Here is a 21,776-nt window from a genome sequence, read left to right on the forward strand (position 1 = left end):
CGTACCTGCCGAGAACTTATTAACCAACCTCATAGATCCCGTCTTTTCCCTCTTCCACCTTTTGCTTAGCAGCATTCCCAGAAGCGCCGGGCACACGCCCTACTAAGGACTGGCAACACGGGGAGTGTCCTTGCAAACTCTTCATCCCCCACACTAGGGTCCCTCCACGGAAAATGAGGGTCTCGGGCGCTGCACTGGGCTCGGGCTAGGGAGAGTCCAGCGTGGGGGGGAACGCCAGGTTCCAGGATGCCCAGCAGGAAAAAGGGATTCGTTACTTCTTCCACAAGCTTCTCCCTGAGACTGAAGATAACTGAGAACTTGGTATTCCGAGTGTCTGGGGGCATCTCAGTGGACTGCGTGGGAAAGCAATTAAGAGACAACCACCACGGGCACCCCTCCCCACACCCCTAGGTGGGAGAAGGGTAGGAAGAAGTGGAATTCCGCCAGTCAGCGCTCCCGGGGCAAGCCGAGCCCGCCGGGAAAGGCGCCCCCCCCGGCAGGGACCCGGAGACACTGGCCGGCTGGGAGGCGCGGCCGGGGCGTGGTGGGGGCGGAGCCGCGGCGGGCTGGCCTCGGCGTTTCCCCCGCGCGACCGGCCTGGACGGCGCCGCGGGCGGGCCTGGGTCATGGCCGGCGGGGCCGCGCAGCCAGGGGCCGAGCTGCTCGCCTTCGCGGGGTTCCTGGACTCGAGCCCGCAGCCTCTCGCGTATGGGTACGGCCGACGGAGCCTGAGGGAGCTGCGGGCGCGCGAATTCAGCCGCCTGGCAGGTGAGACCGGCGGGGGCATCTGCGCGGACCTGGCCGGGCGGCTGTCGGGGCACACGGTTTCTAGAACCGACGTGAAAGGAGCTTTTGCTCCAGGTGGGAGCGGCGTAACCTCACTGGGGATGTATTTTGAATCGAAAGACCTGCAGGGAATGCGTCCACGCGCCGCCTTGGTGGACGCGGCCCCCCGAGGTCCCACCTGGAGCCCCTGCGGCCCCAAGATTTCTTGCTCCTTAGACTTCCCAGTGGTGGTCCTTCTCCACCAGTCTCCGCCCTCCGCGAATAGAGCTTGAGATTCTTCTTGCCTTCGTTTGCCACGAGACTCCCGACTCTAAAGGTCCAACTGTAGCCGGGGTTGCAAAATGCAGGAATGCCCGGCGGCCTTGACTGCTCGGGTGCTCGCTCGGGGACAGGAGCTTTGCAAGGCGGCCAGCGCGCGGGGTTGGGACCGCGACTTGCGGGCGCGCGGGGTGGAGAGCGAGGGACTGCGGCCACTGGGCCGGGACCTCCCAAGGCTGAGCTCCAGACTGCTCTGGGATCGCTCCCAGTGGCTTTTATTTTCGAAGTCTGCTTTTCCTCACTCGTGCGGTCGGACTTCCAAGACTATGTTGAATAGGAGTGGTGATAGTGGGCAGCCTTGTCTTGTCCCAGATTTTAGTCGGAAGCTTTCGAGTTTTTCACCGTTGAGTACTATGCTGGCTGTAGGTTTGTCATATATAGCTTTTATTATGTTGAGATATGTTCCCTCTATCACTCGTGCAGTCGGAACACCACCTCAGAACTCCTGCTCGCTGGGGGACCTGAAGAATTAGCAAACCGTACAGTTTGAACTCTAAGTACAGGGCGAACCTGTAAATTGGAATTGGTGAGGACCGGGATCACATTGTGCCTTCGAGTTCCGCAAGGCGGAACAGGCAGGTTCAACTGGAAATCAAGTTCCAGGTGGCCTGTGGTCCTCCCAGCCCGTGGCAAACTCGTGGCCCCGCATGGGATCGGGCTGAGACTCACCCTTCTGCCAGGCATTACTGTGAGGGGCTTCGTCAAGCCTTAGAGAGGCGTGCTGGTTGAAACGGGCGGGGCCCGGGGTAAGTGGGCAGCTCGTGCGCCCCCAGGCACTGAGATTTGAGGTGTATTTATTCTGTCTTGGTGAACAGCTGGTGCTGATTCCCTGCTTGTGGCAGAACAGCAACCATGATTTGCCTTTGAGGAATCAGGTAGCTGATTTCATCTCTTTGGGTCATTTCCTCATGTTTTGGAATGTTACTGTTTTTTCTCTTTGGGGGCTTAAAGAGCTCTGGCCTCCTCCTTCAGTGCCCCTCCCCTTCAGTGTCCCCTGTCTGTACTTAAGTAAGGAAGCTCAGGGAGGAGGCAGGAGCCCTTCTGGCGGCCTCTTTTTACTCCCTCCTTGTTTTTCAGAGCCACCCATTCACCTGCTGGAGACAGCGACTCCTTCTTCTGCTCCCACATCCTTTCTCTTTCTGTCTCTGTCTCTCCCCATCTCTCCTTCTCTCTCTAAAACTTTTTAGTTATGGAAATTTCCTACCCACAGAAATAGAGACAATGATAGAATGAGCACCTACAGGTGCAGCGGCATGAGAAAGCTGCCCCATTCTTTTGAAGCAAATCCCAGGGGCTTTTATTGTTCAGTAGGTAATTATTTCAGCATCACGCCTCCTTAATCCACTAGTCCCTTCCAGCTCTGATCCGTCACACCCTTCATCCTTCACACCCTTCATCCCTCAACCCTGGGAAAGTTCTAGATCCTTCTTTGTTTCATTCTTGTCTCTCAGAGAACAGCGCCCTTTCTATCAAATGTAGAGTTTAGATGTGATAGCCAGGATCCCAGGCTGGCTTTCAGTGCCTGTTTAACATCTGCTGAATTTGTGGTAATGTTTTTGTGCATTGACTGTCTGTCTGTCTGTCTGTCTGTCTGTGTGTGTGTGTATGTATGTATGTATGTATGTATGTATCTATCTATCTATCTATCTATCTATCTATCTATCAACTATCTGGTACAATTTCCCAGCATTTTGTCTACATTATGGTTGAAGTAGACTTTTGTGGACTAAACTTACCCTTCCCACCACAGGAAGTCTTAGAACACATCCCCCTTTTTTTTTTCACATAGAAACAAATGAACCAGAGAGAGGGCAGGGAAAAACAACTAAACCAAACCAAAATAACAGAAGCTTCACCTCTATTTCCTTCTCCTGACCCCACCCCCCTCCACCCCATAGTTTTCCTGCAGATTTGAGAATTTGGTTAATTAAATGCTTAACCTGTAAGTGCTGAAATATCTTGCCTAACCAACTGGGTGGGAATGTCCTTGTTTTGGTGGAGGGAGCCTATTGATTACACAGATGTGGTTCAAGTGGGTCTTGAAGCCTCACGGTGCTGATTGATGGCCACTCGCTCACGTGGAACCAAGAACTGAAGATGTGTGAATCAGAAGAGACCCTGGAATTTCCTTTCTTGAAGACCTAATGCCAGTTGGTTTGGGGTTGTTTGCCTGCTTCTTCTAATAATAACTAAGCCTTGTGGAGTGTTTACTGTGCACCAGGCACTGGACCAGGCACTGTCATATACCAACTCATTTAGCCCTTACCCTGCTTGCAGAGCAGTGGAGCAGGATTCAGCCCAGGTTGGTTGACTTGGGTTCTGCACTGTTAACCACTATGCTGGCTGACCTTCTAATAAGATCAGGTCTCTAGCTGACCTAACATGGCTGCCTTGTTTTACAAAGTTAACTACTGGATCAAAGGTCGAAGCAGCCTTCTCCGAAATGGCTTCCTGCAGAGGACTGGTGCTCCCCAGCAGCAGGTTTCACATGGACACTGTGGCTCCCCAGGAGCACATCCCTGATGCATGGGTGTACAAAAGCCTTTCTTTTGCCGTGGTTCCTTTGTATTTTGGAATCTTCAGTAAATGAGAATATTATTTTAAAACTAATTTTTTGGACTAGGTGATATATTTACCTGGTACCAAATTCAAAAGGTGCCAAAGGAGGACAAAAAATGGCCGAGGAGCCCCTCTCTCACTCCAAGCTGCAGCCATGGTGGCCACCCCAGTGTCAGCTGCTGCCTTTCGTGTCTTGTGTGCCTTCCTAGTGGATGTCTATATTTATGTGTGTGTATATGGGTTTTTTTTTAAAACAAAATTAAGCCACAACATTTCTTTTATTTAACTTTTTGAGGGGTAGGTAAATTTATTTATTTATTTATTTAAGTGGTGGTACTGAGGATTGAACCCAGGACCTCATGCATGCTAAGTGTGCACTCTGCCACTGAGCTATACCCTCCCCTGCCTTTAATTTTATTTTGTTATTGAAATGTAGTTGATTTACAGTGTTACTTTCAGGTGTACAGCAAAGTGATTCAGTTATACATGTACATACAAATAGATATGTATTTTTCAGATTCTTTTCCATTATATCTTATTATAAGAAATTGCATATAATTCCCTGTGCTGTACAGTAGGTCCTTGTTGGAGCCATGACATTTCTCATCACCTGGAGTAGTTTATATTTATTTTATTTTTGTCACTATCATACCAGCTTCTATTTTGTCTGCTATTACGTCCCAAACACTTAGAACAGTGCCTGGAACGTAGTAAGTGCTCAATAAATATTTCTTGAATATAAAAACACTCAAAAAGTAGGAATAAAGAGAAATTTAATTAACCTGATAAAGGCCATCTACAAAAGGCTACAGCTAACATCCTACTTAATGGGGAAAGAATGAAAACTTTACTGTTAAGATCAGGACCAAACCAAGGATGTCTGTCCTCACCACTTCTATTCAATATTGTGCTAGAGGTTCTAGCCAGTATAACTGTGCAAGAAAATGAAACAAAAGGCATCCAGATTAGAAAAGAAGAAGTAAAACATCTCTACTTGCTGAGAGCATGATCTTATATATAGAAAATCCTAAAAAAAAATCTATACACAAAACTATTAGAATTAAAAAATGAGTTTGGTGGGAGGGAAATAGCTCAGTGGTAGAGCTGCATGCTTAGCATGCATGAGGTCCTGGGTTCAATCCCCAGTACCTCCATTAAAAAAGAAAAAAGAAAAAAACAAGTTCAGCAAAATTGTAGGATACAAGATCAGTATACAAACATCAATTCAATTTCTATACAGTATCAACAAACACTATGAAAGTGAAATAGAGGAAATAAATCCCAAAGCATCAAGAATAAGATACACAGGAATAAATTTATCAAAAGAAGTGCAAGACTTACGTGCTGAAAACTACAAAACATCACTGAAAGAAATAAAAGAAGACCTAAATAAATGGAAAGACATCCTGTATTCATGGATTGAAAGACTTAATATACGTTAAGAAGGCAATACTTCCCAAACTGACCTACAGATTCAATGCAATTCCTGTCAAAATCCCAGGTACTTTTTTGACAAGTTAATTCTAAAATTCATATAGAAATGCAAGGAACCCAGAATACCCAAAGCAACCTTGAAAAAGAATGAAGTTGAAGGACTCAACACTTTCCATAAAAGTAAGATTTACATAAAGTTGCAGTAATCAAGACCATTTGTTATTGGCAGAAGGATAGAAACCTAGATCAGTGGAGTAGAATTGTAAGTCCAGAAATAGACCCATACATCTATAGTCAATTTACTTTCAACAGGATGCCAAGACTACTCAATAAGAAATAGTCTCTTAAATGGTGTATCCACACACAAAAGACTGACATTCGACCCCTACCTCAACAATGTATTCAAAAATTAACTCAAAATGAGTCAAAGACATAAACATAAGAGCTAAAAGTATAAAAGTCTTAGAAGAAAGCATACATATAAATTGCCAGGACATTGGATTAGGCAGTGGTTTCTTATGACACCAAAAATACAAACAACAATAAAACAAAAATAGACAAATGGGACTTTATCAAAATTTCAAAAAATTATTTTTTAATGGATAACCAACCAAACGGGAGAAAACATATGTCCACACAAAAACTAGTACACAAATATTCATAGCAGTATTACTTATAATAGGCAAAAATGGAAACAACCCAAATATTCATCAGCAGATGACTAGATAAACGAAATGTGGCACATCCATATAATGGAATATTATTCAGTCATAAAAAAGAATGAAGTTCTGATACATGCTACAAAATGGATGCACCTTGGAATTATTATGGTAAGTGAAAGAAAGCAGACACAAAAGACCACATATTATATGATTCCCTTTATATGCAATATCCAGAATAGGCAGATCTATAGAGACAGAAAGTAGATTAGTGATTGCCAGGGTCTAGGGCTGGGTGGATTGGGGAATTGAGTGGCAATGGGAATGGAGTCTCTTTTGGGGATGAATGAAATGTTCTAAAATTAGATACTGGTAATGGTTGCACAACTTTGTGAATATACTAAAACCACAAAATTGTACATTTTAAAAGGGTGAAGTTTATGATAATGTGAATTAATCTCAATAAAGATGTTATAAAACAAATGAAAAAGCCATCCTGCACAAAACAAAACAAAAATATTTGTTAAGTGCATGCATGAAAGAACAAATGAATCTATTCACATTGTATGTCTGTGAGATGTATCTGAGTTTGTTCCATGTTAGTACTTACAAAGTGCTAGATGGGTGTACATAAATTCTTTGTTCTAAATACATATTGATGGATATTTAAGACATTTCCAAACTTTTGCTGTTGCAGACAGTGCTGCACTGAATAGCTTGGTTGACAGGCCATTTCACAATATATAGGATAGATTCCTAGAAGATGAATTTCTAGGTCAAAGAATTTGCATTTTAAAGCATGAGCTATTGCTAAACTGTTGTCCATAAAGAAGTTGTACCAATTTACCCTCCTACCAGCGGGCCTGTGTCTCCATGCCCTCACCTGCACGGTGAGTTACCCAACCTTTTGATCTGGGGCGATCGGATTAATAAGGCTTGGTAGCACACTGTCATCTCAATTTGTCTTTCTCTGTTTATGAGACTGGAAAGATTGTTTTCATTCCTAGTAATCTCCGAAGCTGTCAAAGCTGTGCTAGGATCGAAGACTGTGGAACTCACTATGGGAAAGTAGAATCAGGGCTGGACAGTCAGGGAGTCTTCACAGAAACTCCAAAATAGGGTGTGAGTCATAACATGAAATAGCTTTGCTGTCATTAATCATGAGCATCTGTTGGGCCCCTCCTCTGTGAGGGCTGCTTTTCCTGGTTCCGAAGATTAATCAGGAAGGCTCTCAGGGATTGAAAGGTCATTAACAGTTGGAAGTGCAGTCCTTCATGGTTTATGCCTACACTTGGATGAAGAGGTGCATAGCAAGAGGCTGCAAGAAATCAGTGGCCTGGTATTATGCCTAAACGCAACAAATGGACTCTGGTCAGGCTCACACAAACCAGATGTAGGTAAAATGAGTGGAATAGCGCTGAAAAATAACCACAGCTTTCTTTTGTGTTTTCTTTTAGGAACTGTCTACCTTGACCATGCAGGAGCCACGTTATTCCCCCAGAGCCAGCTTACAAACTTCACTAAAGATCTCATGGAAAATGTTTATGGTAACGAAAAACACTAACTGATTTTTGCATTGGACATTAGGCAGCTACCTTCAGCTGATACTTCTATGCTTAATAAATGTCAGGTTAAGACAGGGATTGTGCTGAACACACAAAGTTAAGTGAGCCCCAGGAGAGAGGGGGTCAGGCAAGGACCCGGAGTGACTCCCTGTAGCACATATGCTGCTGGGATGGGAGGAACTGTTCAGGGACACACAGGTTACTTCCAGAAGAAGGGGTCAGTGTCAGGAAGGGCACAGGGGTACAAAGGTGCTGTGTTTGGTGGTGCGGTGACCCTCTGGGGCTGGCATCGTGCAGAGGGTGGGGCGGCAGGAGGAACATTCACTCACTCATTCATTCACTCTCTCTCTATTTGTTTGTTTATTTATTTATTTATTTATTTATTTATAAATTGAAGTATAGTCAGTTACAATGTGTTGACTTCTGGTGTATAGCATAATGTTTCAATCATACATATATATACATATATTTGTTTTCATATTCTTTTTCATTGTAGGTTACTACAAGATATTGAATATAGTTCCCTGTGCTGTACAGAAGAAATTTGTTTCTTTTATCTATTTTATATATAGTAGTTAATCTCTGCAAATCTTGAACTCCCTGTTTATCCCTTCTGGCCCTCTTTCCCCCTGTAACCATAAGTTTGTTTACTATGTTTGTGAGTCTGTTTCTGTGTTGTAGCTGCATTCATTAGTGTCTTCTTTTTTCTTTTCTTTTCTATTTTAGATTCCACATATATGGTATTTTTCTTTCTCTTTCTGGTTTACTTCACTTAGAATGATGATCTCCAGATCCATCTATGTTGCTGCAAATGGCATTACTTTATTCTTTTTTATGGCTGAGTAGTATTCCATTGTATAAATATACCACAACTTTATCCAGTCCTTTGTTGATGGACATTTAGGTTGCTTCCATGTCTTGGCTATTGAATATAGTGCTGCAGTGAACATTGGGGTGCAGGTATCTATTTATTTATTTTTATTTATTTATTTTATTTTGTCTTTTTTTGGACAGGGGAGGTAATTAGGTTTAAATGGAGGTACTGGGTATTGAACCCAGGACCTTGTGCATGCTAAGCACACAGTCTACCACTGAGCTATATTCTCCCTGCCCTGCTGAGTCCATATATTTTTATTAAGTCACTCTGGTGTCAGGAGCATGGCACTGCAATGGGAACAAAGTAAAACATAGTCCCTGCCTTCATGGATTATGGTCTAGTCAAGACAAGACCTTAATCAAGTGATCTCCAAACAAATGTGTAAAAATGTAAAGTAGGGTAAGATGTAAAAGTAAAATGTAAAAAAAGTAAATTATCATCTGAGCAAAAGTCTGTGACCAAAAGGCCCTGGGCACCGTGGGGATCTGTATCAAAAGAGGATTGGTGATTGGCAGTGTGAGTGTCAGGGAAACTTCTTCAGCAAGGGGTTGGATGCTGGAGGATGAGCAGGAATTCACTTGGGAAAAAGGAGGAGACGGCATTTCGGGCAGATGGAACAGCATGAGCCAACACCCTGCAGTGGTTCCAGGAAGCAGCCCTGGAACACAGGGAGGGGAGGAGAGCGGTGGAGGTATGGATGGAGAGCCAGGTAGGGGCATTGGAGATGCTCCAGAGAGTTTGATCTTTATTCTAGCAACAATGGGCAGTCACCGAGGGCATCAGTCAGCATAGTGTGATCAGGAGATAACCTTGGAAAGGGAGTTTGGAATAATAGTAGCAGCAGCTGTAGCCGTGCTAATGAGACTAGCGATACCTAACGCGTCCTGGGCCCTCCCGCACTTTAGGTGCTGCTCCAGGTGCTTTACCTGTATCCTCTCCATCCTGGTGACAAGCTAAGATACAGCTTCTGTCATCTCATAAGCTATGGTACAGGTTCTGTTATCACTTGTGCTTTATGGGTCCCAGAAAGGGTATGTGACTAACCAGACGTCACACAGTCAGGAAGCGCTGAAGTTGGGGAGCCAGGGGTGGGGGGCAGTCTCCAGGCAGTGTGGCTCCAGAGCACAATCCCTTAGCCCCCACCAGACTGCTTTGCTTCACAATGGTCCTGCAATGCCACACTAAGTTTCCTGTAGCCAGCAGAGATTTAAATCTGGGGCACAGTCTCCAGGGAGAGACTTTATCTTGATTTTAATCCGTGATTTGCAAAGAGACCTGCCATTCTTCTTTAACCTGTAAGAGTCCTAACCGTGGGGAAGGTGCTGGCCTGAGAGGTGACGGAATCGAGACTGCAGGTGGTCCTAACGATGCGGGACTAAAAGCCAAGGTGATGAAAGGCAGTGGGGATAAGTATCCAATCCCACAGGTTACTAGCTGCGACGGGAAAGAAAGGTTGGTAGCTTCAATGGCCAGATCTCCAGTGTGACCCTATGGTGTGGTGCGAGAAGAAAAAACAAACAAACAAAAAACCCTAAAATAGAAAAGCCCAAGACTGCCTTAAATGTGCACGTGTGGTCCTGCACCTGATCGGACCCTGCAGGCCAGGCCCTTGGAAAACTCCATATACACGCCTGGGTGTGTATTTTGAGGGAGATAATGATGCTCTGGGACACATACAGGGGGGACACCAGGAGGGGAGAAACACTCAAAATTGACAAAGGGTGAAATTGGGTGAGTCTTTGGCCTTGAGAATGGGGGCCTAGGGGGAGACATGATGGCCCCCTGCACGTGTTTTGAGAAGGAGGCAGGAGTGGTGCCAGTAGCAGGGGTGGGAACGCAGGCAACAGATAGGGACTTAAACTAAGTGACATTCATGGCTGGGTCTCATGGGTAGGGGAAAGGGCAGCCTCCTGAGGTTGTGTGCTTGGCCCCCGGGAATCAGTGAACAGGGCTGGGCAGGCCACCTAGTGGGAAACTTGTAGGAAAGGTTCTTGCAATGGCCTGGCTGCCTCCGAGCTGATTTCCATCTCCAAAATGCACCTCCCAGATTCCCTCTTGTGAGGCAACGCTTTTACTTTAACAGCTTTATAAAGTTATATTGTACATATAAAACTCACCTATTTCAAGTGTACAATTAAGTGATTCTGAGTAACATTACCAAGTGGTACCATCACCACTATAAATCATTCAGAACACGCTCATTCTCCAAGTCAGTTTTCTGATGCCCACCTCCCTACTCCCACAACCCCTCCCCACCGGGCACTGAACCCCCGAACCCCCGGCAACCACTAATCCACTACTTTCTGTATCCCTGCACAATTGCTTTTGCTGGACATTTCATATAAATGGACTCATACAATAGATGACCTCTTGTGTCTGGTGTCTTTTACTTAATTTTTGGGGGGTTCAATTGTGACATGGCCAGTAGTTTGCCCCTTTTTATAGCCACATAATTTTCGGTTGTTTTGTCTATCTGTTTGTTTCCCTGTTTTGTGTTTCCGTATTTTTATATCTGTTCACCAGCTGATGGACATTTATGCCGTTCCCAGAATTTGGCTTTACAAATAAAGCTAATGTGAACATGCATGTACATGAATCTTTGTGTGGGCATATGTTTTCATTTCTCAAGAGTATATAGGAGTGAAACTGCTGGGTCGTATGATTTTTTTTTTTTTTTTGGCTTACATTTTGAGAAACTGAAGGAGAGGGATTTGGAGGAATACAAAAGGAGAGACCGCAAGTAGTGACTCAACGGCTCTGTCTTTGTAACCTGCCAGGTAATCCTCACAGCCAGAACATCAGCAGCAAGCTCACCCACGACACGGTGGAGCAGGTGCGCTACAGGTGAGCAGCAGGGGCGCCAGCCTGGGAGGGCGCCTGTGGGTGGATGGACTTCCTGCCTCCTGCCTGCATCCCACAGAAGTTTTGAATTATTTTCAGGAAGACCCAGAACCATGACAGTGAGGGACAGCTGTTGTGTGTGGCTCTGGGCTGGTGCCAGAGTTCCTGGGGCCAGAATGACGAGGAGTGACCCAGGTTCCTAAATCTTGTTTTCAGGGAGAAGAAAAACAATTTCTCTGTTTTTTTTTCCCCCTTTCATGTTTCATGTTTAGACATCTTGTTTTTTCAGTTTCCCCCCCTTTAACTAATATTTGCATATAACAAATTTGTTAGTTTTTGGCCAATAATTTCTAGGCGGTACCTAAAGGTGCTTGAATCAATACAATTTCAAATTATTTCCAATCTGAAAGTGATACTCTCTTGCTATAGGGTTGCCGATGTTAAAGGCAACATGGAACAAGTCGATGACTTAAAACTTACTATGATAGAGCCAGACAGTGGACCAAGAAGGGAGTATTTTCAACTGAGTTTAAGGTAGCTGTGGATTTTAGTCTTATCCACTTGAGATGGAGATTTGGGAGGCTGGGTGATTTTGCCAGTGTGAACCTGTTTGCCTCCTCTTCCCACAACTTCCGCTGCCCCTGCCGGAACCTCACAATTGTGGCAAAGCCTATCCGGTTTTTCCCTAGGTATTAAGGTAGAGCGACGTCGTAGTGGAAAACCAGCTACCTCCAAGCATTGACACTGGAGGGAGACCAAGGAGTTGCCTAATGCTGTGCTTCTTCCAGGATCCTGGCGCACTTCCACACCTCCCCGGAGGACTACACTGTGATTTTCACAGCCGGGAGCACGGCTGCTCTTAAACTGGTGGCAGAAGCTTTCCCGTGGGTGTCCCCAGGCCCAGAGAGCAGCGGGAGTTGGTTCTGTTACCTCACCGACAGTCACACCTCCGTGGTGGGCATGAGGAAGATCACTGCGGCCATGAATGTCACTTCCATCCCAATCAGGCCTGAGGACATGTGGTCGGTGGAGAAACAGGATGCTGCTGCCGCTGGCAACCAGGACTGCCAGCCTCCGCATCTTTTCTGCTACCCGGCTCAGAGTAACTTTTCCGGAACTAGATACCCCCTGTCCTGGATAGAAGAGGTCAAGTCCGGGCACACACGCCCCATGAGCGTGCCTGGGAAGTGGTTCGTGCTGCTGGATGCGGCTGCCTACGTGGGCACCTCGCCTCTAGACCTGTCGGTTCACCAGGCCGACTTTGTCCCCATCTCCTTCTACAAGATCTTTGGGTTCCCCACTGGCCTGGGAGCTCTGCTGGTGAATAATCGTTCGGCTCCTCTGCTGAGGAAAACCTACTTTGGAGGAGGCACGGCCGCTGCGTACCTTGCAGGAGACGATTTCTATATCCCAAGAGAGTCGGTGGCTGAAAGGTAACCTGGGGATGTGAGTGGCGGCCAGAAGTCAGCAAGGCTGGGGTCTGGCTTGTGCCACCTGTAAGACTGTGTAAGGGGCCAGAACCGCGCTGGCTGGCAGGGCTCGGATCTGGGAGGCAGAGGTGGTCTGGAGCTGCCATAGGTGACTGTGGTCTCTGCCCTACATGTGGGCGTCACAGCTGTGGGAGGACAGGGGCCTGCAGATAAGGGCTGCGGGCAAAATAGGGGAAGGCCTTCCAGGGAGTCAGGAGGGTGGGCACCACCCTTTGCTCAGAGCACTGGCAAGAGGGGGGCATCAATTAAAGCAGTGATTTTAAAAAGACAGCACCCTTAGTAGAAAGAAACAAATAGCAATAAATAACAACAACAAAAACCACAATATTAACAGGGGTGCCTTGAAAACAACAACCAGCAGCCTGTGTCCTCTCGGTAGCAGCAGCGTTTCCAGAAGGAAGCCACTCAAAATTCCGAGTAACGAGACAGCAAGATAGGGTTTACCAGAAAATTCATTAAACAGGCACATGTCACTTCCCACAAATTGCAGCTAAGCAGTGCTATATCTTGAGACTATAGAGAGCCGCCTCGGACTTGTGGGCAAGTACAGTTCCTTAAAAAAAAAACACAACTTTGCAAACTTGTTCAAGGGAAAAATCATAGCAACTAAACTAACTGGAAATGTAAGGCCATTTCCAAAAAGAGACCAGAATCCTCAGTGTGCAGCTGGGGCAGACGTGCCCGGTGTGCCTGGTTTTTTGCTAAATCACAGGCTTATTCAATGATCAGGTTTCAAGCGTCAGTGCAGCAATCGACTCCAAGAATTATTTCACCTACAAAAGCGGAAAGAGTGGAAGGAACTTGATCGAGGTACTGAGAATTGCAATGAAAGAGAGGCATGAAACTTGATCTGTTTCTCCTTTTAATCTGTTTGAATAATATATAAACAAGAAAACTTGAAGTAAAGTTTCATATTCATGGGGAAAAAAAAGACGGCACCATTTGGGACAAGTGTGCACGCGCGTTGACAGCATAGCTGGTTTTCAGCAGCTGGAATCAGCTCAGCTTGGTGTTTAGTCAGCGAGAATAATCGTTTAAACCAGAGGCTACCAGGCTTGCAGGGCACTGCTAACAGCGGCTGCTGTGAGCCCCCCTGGGAGTTAACAGAGAAAGTTTGTGGGCAGGCAGCTCCTTGCCTGGGTTTCTTGGTACCTTTGTCTTCCTCAGGGTGCAGGGGCGGGCGGTGTGGCTCAAGCCCGGAATCTCCCGGATGGCGGTGGCTGGGACCCGTGTGCTTGAATGTATGAGGGTGAGAGTGGCAGCTGACCAGGGTTCCGCTGGGTCCACCAGCAGGGGCACTGCGGTGTTGGGACGGAGCTAGTCACCCAGCTGGTGCCTGAGAAGGCCCCGGAGCCTGGATGAGGAGGTGGGTCAGATCCCCTAGAGACCAGGGGCCTGCAGTGGGGGGGCATGGCCTCGGAAGTAGAGGCCTAGGTCCAGAGTGTAGAGCCCAGAGCCAGACCCCTGGGGAGCGAATCCTGGCCCCGGGGCACACTGGCTGTGGGAACAGGGCCGTGTGACTTGACCTCTGCTCCTCATGTTTTTCCTCTCAAGTGAGCCTCTAAAAGGCTACAGCTCTTCAGAGCTAATATAGGTGAAGCACCAAGACCGAGCTGGCATCAGCACACGATGTGGCTACCTGATATCTCTTTTATTTAGGGCTTCTCCGTAGCTGGGGGATTCTAAAACAGGAATGCCATGTAAAACCTTTGGAATCAAAGTGTGATAAAGCAGCACGTAGTATAACCAAGTGAGAAAAGAATGACAGGTGCATCGTACACATTAAAGGCAGCGCCAAACGACAACCCAAACTTTTTTTAGCCAATAGGGACTCCTGAACACCCAGAGCAGTGCAGCTCACTGCAGGCGGGGCGTGGGTGGGCTGGGCTGGACCAGACCTCTTTCCTTCAATTTGGGTGAATTGCCTTATAGCAGATACTGCACCAAGATTCCCAGAAAGCTGAATGTATTTATTTACCATTAGAAGCCTCGTTTTTTTTTTTTTTTCTTATGAACCGAGACCTAGAACTCAGACTAGAGATTTAATACCCAACCAAATGTTTCTCGAACATGTACCTGGACCACATTCTTAATGTTTTCTATTTTATAACCCAATGAGAGACAACACTTGATGGAAACAAAAACACCTCCCTTTTCTCCTAAGAGTTTATTAATTATTGATCAATAAATATTTATTATTGATCAATTAATAACCTAAGCTGTTAATGGCTAATAATGTTTAACTTATTAAAGAGTAATTATTTACTTGTTTACTAGCAATCAATTAATGATGAATTGATTCATTATCGATTCATGATTAATTCTGTATGTCTATTAATTACCATTAGTTTTATAAGGAAATTAACATTGCAGTAGTGATTTTTTGAGCAACTCTTATCCCTAGAGTATTAAGATGCAAAACGTGATATTTCCACTGAAAGCTTCAGCTGTCCTCAGGCTGCTGTGTGTCACCATCCTTTATCCAGATGCTTGCTGGAATCTTCTCACTGTCACCCAGCCTTCCTCCTCGCTAGTGCAGCAGCCAGAGGTGTCTTATCAAAACCTAGGCCCCATCCTGTCCCTCCTCTCTGCACAGAGCCCTCTGGCCACTTGTCCCACCCAGGGGGCATTCTCTGACTTGCTCTCCTACACTCTCCGCCCTGCTCACTTGCTCTCGGCCCCTCTGACCTCTCTGCTGTTCCCCCTCCACCTGTACCCTCTCCCTGGAATGCAGTTTCCCCCGGAAACTGTGAGCTTAGCTGTTTCAAAACTGAGCGGTTTCCCTCGCCCCCTTACGTCCACTCCATCTCTGCTCGAATGATCTCCCTCGGAGAGGACGTCCCCCGACCTCTCCTCTAAAGCAGCCGCCAGCCCTCCTGCTTGGGCAGCTTCCTTGCAGTTGTCACCACCTGGCTCGCTGCTTAATTGGCTTCTCTGCATGTTTGCTGTTTGTTGCTCCTTGTATCTGTGCCCACAGGAGGATGGAAGCCCCGTGAAGGCGCAGGGCTTCTACCTGTCATGTTCGCTGCTGTATTCTTAGCACCCAGCACAGTGCCCGGCATGCGGTGCACAGACAATAAAGATTTGATGAATATTTTGCCTACATGAATTATAAAATGCAAACATAATGAACACCTTGATAACCAGGAAGGTACACCTCTGCTGTACTGACAGCCTTGTAATTTTTACCAAAGCCTGTGGTTCTGTAGACTTTGGAATCATAGACTCTTGTTAAGAACTTCATGGCTGCCCGACTGGTCTCACTGAATTGATGCCCTGTCAGAGGTGTTCTCTTGGGGTCAAGGGCAGCATTTCAATGGCCCACAGCGCTTGCGGTTTATTGGCAAGTCCAGAGTCTTCCAATGTGGTGACTGTCTTTTATCGCCACTGCCAGCTGATCCTGAGAAACCTGCAGAGCAGGTCAGGGCCAGAGGCAGCCCGCATGTGTCTTGGGGTGCACAGCCCTCTGTCCCGAGGGGAGGAGGCGAGGGCAGTGTCGTCTAAGGCAGCAGAGGGAAGGTCTTCGTAGATGACGGCTAAGCCTAGAGGCAAAGCCTCATCATTACACGCGCAAAATGCTCATGGAGGCGTCGACCACCCCGTGACCTCGTCTCCCTCACCATTGTTACAGGTTTGAAGATGGCACAATCTCGTTCCTTGACATCATAGCACTAAAACATGGATTTGATGCCCTCGAGCACCTCACAGGTCAGTGGACAGCGGTATCATGTGGATTTGCTCCTGTTGCTTGTGACCTTGAGGGAGCCCTGGCATGGGGGGGGCCCGGATGTAGGAGGGACGGTGCAACAGACTGGCACGTGGAAGCTCTACACTGAATGCAGGTGAAGCTGGTTTGAAAGAACTTCCAAAAATGACTTCTGAGGCAAGAGCAAGAGACTGGGGCTTTTGTGTGTGTGTGTGTTGGTTAAAAGAACATTTTAACAAGCGAGAGACATTCCCAACCCAGAGATTAATAACCTCGCAGAAGCAGAGGAGCCATCCTTGGTCCTTGCCCTGGGAATGCTTACAGACGTGAGACCTTACTGGGCTGTCACCTTGCTGGGTCTCCCCATGGGGGAGCATTATGATGAGCCCGCTTTGCCCTCAGAGGGGCTTATGCTCGGAGAGGCTAAATGCCTTCCTCGGGGTCAGGGAGCTGAGACCTGGGAGGGCTGGGATTTAAACTCAGGCAACACTAATGCTTAACCCTGAGCTCCCAACCACTGTCTCTGCTGCTGGCCTTTGCGATGACACATGTGTTCTTTCCTGACAAGTGCTTGGGGTGTGTGAGCAGGGGGGGGACCCTCCTCAGAGGCTGACACCCAGATGGATGCCACTTCCCATCTAAGGGAGGTTGACACAAGGTACAAGGCTGGAAGAACCCCTGTCTGGTGAGCTAGGTCTCACCCCTCTGCTGTGCTCTGGGCGCTCCTTCCAGAGGCTGAGCTTGTAGAACGGGGTGGCACTGCTTGTCCCGTCCACATGCAGATGGGGCTGTGGTGAACCAGGGGCAGCCTCAGCCCAACACTGGGGGCAGACACGATTCATGGGAAGGGAGGGTCACCCTGACAGTGATGCAGGGAGGTGATTGGGCATCATCCAGACAAAGAGGAGATAATCAAGACAGACATTGAGAAATGAGCACTTTCACAGGGAAAGATACTAACAGGGAATCCAAACCACAAGGGCAGGGCATCTCTGCAGATTGACAGTAACAGTCCCACAGTGAGGTAAACCCTAATTTTTCCTACTTAACTCTTTTTCGGAAAAATTTGTGTTGAACTCTGTAGAACAAACTCTGTGCACCATGTTTAAGTGTAAAATTCCGTGGCGTTAAGTATAGTCACATCATTGAGCAATCATCACCACTGTCCATCTCCAAAACTGTTCCATCCTCCCAAACTGAGAATCTACCCACTAAACTCCCTGTTTCCCCTCCCCCTTTCTGTTCTATGAATTCTGTTTCTATGAATTCACCTATTCGAGACACCTTATATAAGAGGAATAATACTATATTTGTACTTTTGTGTCTGACTTAATTCATGTAGCATAATATTTCCAGAGTTCATCCATGTTGTAGGAAGTATACTTAATTGCTTTGTATAATATTAAAATGGTTTAAACACCAACAAAAACAAACAGCAAAAAATTATACATTTAAAGACAAAATTGGACATTTTTGTGATCTGTTACGAAAGGATCTAAATTATCTGCGTGCTTAAGTAACATTAATTACAAAAAAAAAGGAAGATGACAACAATTCCAAAGGAAAAATTCTACAGAAACAGCAACAGAAAACTGTTGTTTGGTGCCAACGACCTAAACATTTATAGTGTGGGCTTACCGTACACTATTTACAAGTATTTAAAATCATTACTCTAAGATCCAGGTTTGCCAGTTATAATGACTTCATCTTCATATAGCACAGGGAACTATATTCAATATGTTGTAGTAACCTATAATGAAAAGAATATGAAAAGGAATTCATGTATGTACATGTATGACTGAAACATGATGCTGTACACCAGAAATTGACACATTGTAAGCTGATTATACTACAATTTAAAAAATTTTTTTAAAATAAAGTAAAAAGAATCATTTTCTTAAAAATGAGATAGTGTAACACAACATTGTTAACTGAGTCTAACACAACTCGACTGTAGCGAATTTTCTATGATGTTCATGATTCCCTTTCGTGTCTGTGACTATCCTGAGGTGGAATGGAGAACGTCAGGCAGCACACCTTTACCCTGGCTCGGTACACCTACGCTGCCCTGTCTGCCCTCCGCTACCCCAATGGAGCCCCAGTTGTGCGGATTTACAGCGACTCTGAATTCAGCAGCCCGGAGGTTCAGGGTCCGGTCATCAGCTTCAACGTGCTCGACGACCACGGGAGGATCATTGGTTACTCTCAGGTGGGCTTTCTTTCCATCTCGCTGACCCTGTTTATCACAGGGTCGCTCTTGTCTGGACCTCTGCAGCTGTTCTGAGCCCTGAAATGTGCAGTCCAGGCCTCTGGACCCTTGCAGGAGCCAAGACAAATCCCATGCCCTGTTGGAGAGATCACTGGCCCTTCCTTAGAAGCTCTTTCCTCTCATTTACACGCAGTTCTAACAAGCTTGGCTATTTAGATCTTCATCTCTCTTTCTTCAGCCACAGGTGGTCAGTTTCAAGTGGGAAGAGAGAAGGTGAGTCTCTGATAACAGGAAGGGGGCGGCTGACAGCTTGCCAGCAAGGGAAGATGCCCTGAAATAGTGCAGACGGAACAGCCTGCCTGAGGTCATTTCACGTAGACATCTTGGTAGCCCTGGCGATACATCAGACCATAATATAGTGCCACACAAAACCATGGCCTTTCATCATTTGTTTGCATGTTGCTTGGAACTCATAACTCATAACATAAGTGATGTCCTGAGTAGCACAAAAGCCCTGATTTCTGCTGTGGTTCATGCATATTATGAGTTCAAAGGATTTGGGAAGTTGGTTATAAAATAGTTCCTGCAGATATACCCTTTGTTTGAATTTTCCCATGGAAACACGGCAAGTAGTGGTTTTCAGCTTGGGAACTGCCAGGATCCTTGCCACAGCTGAGCAAGCTGGTCACTGCCCATTACATCATAAAGTCTAGAGTCGCACGGAGCACCCATGGCAGGAGGAGGTCACCAGGTCAGGGTGTCACAGTCTTTCTTCCCTTCCCTGAGCCCAGGTTTCTAGAGCGGCTGTGAGGAGCAGACTGGATCATCAGGGAAGTTTGGAAGATGGTGCTCATCTTTCCTTGAAAGCCACCATCCCTGTCCACCTCGGTTAAACCCAGAATTTCTCAAAGTCATTTCTCAAGGAATCATGTCCACTTTTCCGAGGAACAAAGTTGAGAAATATTCTTCTGGGGGAAATGTCAGTTCTTACTGGTGTCTGGGGGCTGACACTCTGCAACCACAGGCTGTCTCTTGGGTGGGTTTACTGTGCAGACCCCCTACTGCAGCAGAAGCAGCCCGACACCAGTCAAAAGCAGGCAATTTATTCCCCAGTGTTTAAATTGATTGATTGATTGATTGATTGAGGTATAGTTGATACATAATATTATATGTTACAGGTATACAATATAGTGATTCACAATTTTTAAAGGTTATGCTCCATTTATAGTTATAAAATATTGGCTACATTCCCTGTGTTTTACAGTATACCCTTGTGGCTTATTTTATACTTAAGAGTTTATACCTCTTAATCCCCTACCCTTAAATTGCCCTTCCCCACTCCCTTCTCCCCACTCATAACCACCAATTTGTTCTCTGTATCTGTGAGGCTGTTTCTTTTTTGTCATATTTACTAGTTTGTTGTATGTTTTAGATTCCACATATAAGTGATATTATATAGTATTTCTCTTTCTCTGTCTGACTTATTTCACTTAGCATAATGTCCTCCAAGTCCATCTATATTGCTGCAAATGGCAAAGTTGCATTCTTTTTTATGGCTGAGTAGTATTCCACTGATTATAAATATAATATATAGTATATATAATATTGTATATCAGCTATATATAATATATATTATATATATATAAAACATATATATATATCACATCTTCTTTATCCATTCATCTGTTAATGGACACTTAGATTGAGAAGTAGACCATTTTAAATGCTTTTGGTGGGGGGCAAGTGGAAAAATACACTGGGACCAAAGGTTTGCCTTCTTAAATGTGTTATTCTAGGTAATTGGTATGGTAAGCTTCATTCTTGAACCTAAAATGTTTGTATTTCCTGAGGGGTATGGAGGTAGTTGGATAGGTGACCATGAAGTGTGTTATGGCTGGCAGAAGGGTGAAAGAATCCCCCATTGGCCCAGAGAGGCCTCAAAGCGGCTTGTCCAATATTTTATAATAACTATAAATGGAATATAACCTTTCAAAATTGTGAATCACTATGTTGCATACCTGTAACTTATATGATATTGTACATCAACTGTACCTCACAAAAAAATAAAACTAAAAAAGAAAGAGGTCTTTCCAAGTGTCTCTCTGACTTCACCAGGACTCTCATTCCCTGAGCCCGCACACAGGATGGGTTTCTCCCCACGTGTGTTTGCAGAGGAAGCTCATGCTATGAATGGAGGCAGTGGCTGAGGCACGGCCACCTCTGCCGGCTCAGGAAAGTCCAGCTTTGGTTTCCTTGGGCTACTTTACGTGCGGGAATCCCACAGGGACTTGAGGAATTTTTAGAAAGATCAGATGGTGTCATGGCTGGTTCTGGCTGTCTCTTTTTCAGGGGATGTGTAAAAGCATGAGAAGCCTTTGGGTTCTGGTTTTTGATATCCTGGCCTCTGACTGTCACTCTCCGCTCTGGTAGAAATCACTCTACCCAGTGGTTAGGAGGATGGGTTCAGATTCGGACTGCCTCTCGCTGGCTCTGCAAGTTTGCGTGAGTTAATATAAACTCCCCAAGACTCCATGAAATGGAGGTAACAGTGTACCCCGCTGATGGGTTTAAATGAGATACAATATACAGCCCCTCCACAGCAGGCTGGTATGAGCAACTGCTCCATTGCACTGTGGTCAGGCTGGTTTCTCACCCTCCCTGGATGCAGCACTCATCCAGCAGCAGCAAACACCTCCTTCATCTGGCTGGGCACGGCCGTGGCTGTGTGGGATTCCACAGGGCTCACAGGGTGAGAGGAGATGGAGTCATGATGCCACCAAGTTTGGGTTGCTTGTTTTGTGGCCATGGTAGCTGGAACAGTGAATACATAGCGGGCATGGGAGACTTCTAATTCAGCTTGGCAGGAGATGGGGTCCGGGAGTGAAGGGCTTTCCAAGAGGTTACCCCTTAATTGGAGACCACCTGACTCTGGAGGTGGAGTTGGCCAGATCCAGTGGTGCCACCAAGTCTCACTTCCAAGAGCAGACGACTCCTGGATTTCGTTAGCAGAGTTGGCTTCTTCTCATTCTGACAGTCCAGGGGAGGTGGCTAAAGTGAAGACCGCTGTGGCCTTGACAGGGGGTGGGGGGTGGATCACTGCTGTGCACTGCCCAGCAAGGAGGCCGGGCTGACCGCCTGGTGACCTGTGTCTGCAGGAGGTGTCATGTTCCTAGTGCTTCTGGCCACCCCACACATACTTCCCAGGGAGAAAAGTTTCAAAGGCTTATCCAGCCGGGAAAGATGTGTTTCTTTGCTTGAATGTAATTAGAGGACTCCTCCAAGCTTAGCCTGAGTCACCAAGGCTGGGGGCCCTCACTGGGTTCCTAGGCCCG

General features: G+C 46.2%; 1 protein-coding gene across 4 annotated transcripts in view; it reads left to right on the top strand.

The window, feature by feature from the left end:
• Positions 1 to 569: 569 nt before the first annotated feature.
• Positions 570 to 21,776, top strand: part of MOCOS (molybdenum cofactor sulfurase) — a 46,607-nt gene continuing 25,400 nt past the window's right edge. For 2 of the 4 annotated variants that reach the window (XM_045510836.2, XM_010947206.3), the window contains exons 1-6: positions 573 to 768; positions 7,214 to 7,303; positions 10,976 to 11,042; positions 11,828 to 12,472; positions 16,161 to 16,237; positions 18,245 to 18,444. In XM_045510836.2, the coding sequence (XP_045366792.2) occupies positions 627 to 768; positions 7,214 to 7,303; positions 10,976 to 11,042; positions 11,828 to 12,472; positions 16,161 to 16,237; positions 18,245 to 18,444 (1,221 nt within the window). In that variant the 5' untranslated portion in view covers positions 573 to 626. Of the gene's footprint in view, positions 769 to 7,213; positions 7,304 to 10,975; positions 11,043 to 11,827; positions 12,473 to 16,160; positions 16,238 to 18,244; positions 18,445 to 21,776 lie in introns of all 4 variants that reach the window. The other 2 variants (XR_006722035.2, XM_045510837.2) reach the window with 2 other exon arrangements.

Source organism: Camelus bactrianus, chromosome 24, assembly GCF_048773025.1.
Source record: "Camelus bactrianus isolate YW-2024 breed Bactrian camel chromosome 24, ASM4877302v1, whole genome shotgun sequence".
Classification (NCBI taxonomy): domain Eukaryota; kingdom Metazoa; phylum Chordata; class Mammalia; order Artiodactyla; family Camelidae; genus Camelus; species Camelus bactrianus.